We start from the raw sequence: 3,306 nt of genomic DNA, 5'->3' as shown, positions 1-3,306 counted from the left end.
GGTTTGTGCAACTGACATTTGTTCTTCATTAGACGTGAGCAACACAAATTAATTAGAACAAGAATCAAGTAACACATTTGACCTCCTTTTTTATAGAATCCCATTTAACAGGAAGTTCATTTAGGATTTGCTGGTGTTGCCCAGATCGAACCAAGGCATTTACTGACATCTGATGGTTGTTCTCGGCGAAGGGGATTCCCCGGTTACATAAGTAAAAGGTGACCTTGTTTTATGGTGCGAAGTCGCACTCTGAGATTTCCCCGGCTAAAAAGTCATGGCCTTTGTGAAGGTATTTCTCGTCAGGATAAATTCTATAGAAGTTGCTGAAGGATTAGCTTAATTACGATACATCGTATCTCAAATTTTATCAAAATTACTCTTAAAAAATGACAAATTATTCATTTCAAATTTTACAAAGAAGAAAAATCAGTTCTGTACTTACATAATATAAAGTTCATAAAAAGTACTCACCCGCGAAAGGATGCACAGACAATAGTGTCACTATAATCGCGTAAAGTTTTAAAAAACGATGAGAGATTGAATATTGATCTGAATAATTATTATCATGGTTCTCTAAGACCGTGCAGCTATTTTAGTAAAGTAGCTCAGTGGTTCTCAACCTTTTAGATACTGTGGGCCCATTTTTAAGTTCAGTATTTTGCCGACCCCCCAATGAATTATAATTTTTTTAAATACAAAATAAAAACGTTTTCAATAGTGGTAATTTTTAAATCGTAACAACCACGTTTAACTTATTATTTATTTTATTTATTTATTTTTGCCTTAATTTTTAAGTGGGTGGGGTTTCAGTGAAGGCTGCTCTACAAACCAATTTACAAATATCCATACCCCAACCCGGATTCGAACCAGGGACCCTTAGTATCTCAGCCGAGCTTCAACTCATCTGCGCCACACGGGCCGGCTTATTATTTATTAATAAAAATTATTTAATAGCAGATGTTAAATTGACATGTTAATAGGTTTGAATGAGAAGGCTGAGTCGCTCTTTAACCACGATGGTAGATAAAGTGATCGCTTTAACTGCAAGGGTAGATAAAGTGAAACAGAGGATTATGCATTTTAATGGCATCTATCATTCTTATTTCAAATGGGACGCGGAGCACGATATAAAATGACGTTCAGAACATATGGCAAAGCTGTTTCTATGGAAACAACCGCGGCGGCAGAACCTAAGCTTGCTATTTTTGACGTCTAAATTCTCTTTTGCGAAACTTGAATTAACATCTTTCACTTAATGGTTAAAATATCCCTTTATCGTTTTACATAATAAATAACTATTATTACACAATACACATCATATGAGATAAGACATCCGGAATCTATTAACCAACAAAGCTCCATGGAATTGTCATGACACAGAAAAAATGGACGATTAGTATTTCCACCATGATTTTAAGATACAATCTCACTAGTTAACTAATTCTGTGGATTCATCAGCTCTGTAAATGCTGACAACCTGTAAATTTTCTATGATATGTAATGTCCAAATTACTCTACCTTTAAAACCTCAGAAGTTCTTGCTTCACAATAAAATTTCGAAAAAATGAATTAAAAATTTACAGCTACCGTTCCAGCGCAAACCCTGGCGCAAACTGTACCATGAACTGACTGTTTTTCTTTCCCTTGTCGAATCGGCTAAGGAACCTGACTACTTCAAACGGAGGGTGGCACTGTTCCATAATAAAAGGTTTTAGATGAATTTTGGTGTTGCATCGGCAATGCGGTTTTCGTTTTTTTAATCACCGGTAGCAAATTCCGTTCTTAAGGGTTTTGCTTTTTCACTGCTTTGAACTGGCCCTCCGGAGAAATTTATTTATTGGAACGTAAGAAAACAGTGTATAATTATATTCTCAAAATACAGGCGTATAACAAATTATGTAACAATGTTCAGTCCACCTTTTCCCTCTCTTCTTCCCGAAGACGGTTCCACTTAATATAAATAAGAATTAAATTAATAAGATTGATTACATAAATTGTTACGCAAACCAAACAGAGATCTTTCAGTACAAAGATTAATATGGAAGCAAAATACACCGAGGAGCAGTTCGATAGAATAGTCGCTCCTAGTGCTATAGTCGTTGTCAACGTTGAATCTGAGAATGCTGCAAGTGAGAAACTAAGTTACGGTGAGACAATGCAAAGGAACATATTTACCCACTGTCGCCATAAAGCTGTAGAATAATATACCGTACAGGCTATTTGGTACATTGAAAACGGAATCCTCGCCCACCACTCGACCAAGTATTCCGAATCCTTTACCATATCTGAAATAAGAACGGACATCAGATTATTCTCTAACATTTATCCAGATTTTTGAAATAATTAGGTTCCAGCTTCAGGCCTTTCAACCCAGAACTCAAAATTCCCTTTCCACCCAAATTTAAACAACCGTCATGGTCTTGTGCTTTCCAAAGATACAAAGCTGCCAAAATAGGCAATGAAGTAGTACACTTTTTCATAGTTTTCAACCTTGGGACTATACGCTTGATCAAAAATGCGTCCTTGTTCTAGTCAAAACAAATTAATGCAACATGCTGATTAGTGTTTATCACTCGGTTTATCACTAGTACGCTGCTTTCGTTTAATTGTCACATGACATTCCTATACCGAACTGCCCCATTGAATTTAATTGAGACTTACTCGGATTTAAATGCCTTGGTACAGCTCATGTGCTCGCTAAAATCGCAACTGGCCACATAATTTTCATCCTGTTCCACCGAAAGTTCGACCATATACGAATAAAAGGACAATCCCAAACCGCACAGGCTAACGAAAGTCAAAACGTTGTTTAGCCCCGACATTGGGAAATGCTCCAGATTGTTGCAGCGGACTATAGGCGTTTGTTGTGGCGTTCCCGCATGTTTACTAAAATATGTGAGTGATAAATCAATATTTGTCGACGTGAACAGTTTGAACGTCAATAGGAGGGAGTTTGTGGGATTCACCGCCACCTTGTGGAGCGTATATACACAATTTATGAACTTTGAAACCCTAAAATGCCTACCGATTAGAAATTTTAGTAGAGAATCCCAATAATGCACTAGGAAATTTATTTATTTTAACCCAAGTCTCACAAAAGAGAAATAAATCACGATCTAAGACAATTTTTTTTCGGGGCTCAAAAAAAGGCAGTGTATAACCTTCCTTTTTTACCAAAAATCGACTGCACCAAAATTTCTCGGAAAAACACTTTTTCTTATTAATTTTGGTGCGTAGAATCCAAATCAATTCGTACTTTTTCGATCAGACTTCTGAATCAAAAGTTATAGACTAGAAACCAATTTC

The 3,306-nt window shown here is 36.4% G+C and overlaps 1 protein-coding gene across 1 annotated transcript; it reads right to left on the bottom strand.

Annotated features, from left to right (window-relative positions):
- Positions 1-1,845: 1,845 nt before the first annotated feature.
- LOC116177948 (vitamin K epoxide reductase complex subunit 1-like protein 1) lies at positions 1,846-2,922 on the bottom strand. Its single transcript, XM_031497149.1, has 3 exons — positions 2,662-2,922; positions 2,176-2,285; positions 1,846-2,123 (listed from the first exon to the last, which is right to left on the bottom strand). The coding sequence occupies exons 1-3, from the start codon at positions 2,820-2,822 to the stop codon at positions 1,909-1,911; spliced, it is 486 nt and encodes a 161-aa protein (XP_031353009.1). The 5' UTR covers positions 2,823-2,922; the 3' UTR covers positions 1,846-1,908.
- Between the last annotated feature and the right edge of the window lie 384 nt (positions 2,923-3,306).

Source organism: Photinus pyralis, unplaced genomic scaffold (genome assembly GCF_008802855.1).
Source record: "Photinus pyralis isolate 1611_PpyrPB1 unplaced genomic scaffold, Ppyr1.3 Ppyr1.4_LG8, whole genome shotgun sequence".
In the NCBI taxonomy this organism is placed as follows: Eukaryota; Metazoa; Arthropoda; class Insecta; order Coleoptera; family Lampyridae; genus Photinus; species Photinus pyralis.
The sequence above is the reverse complement of the archived record's forward strand: the minus strand, read 5'-3'. Positions and strand labels throughout refer to the sequence as shown.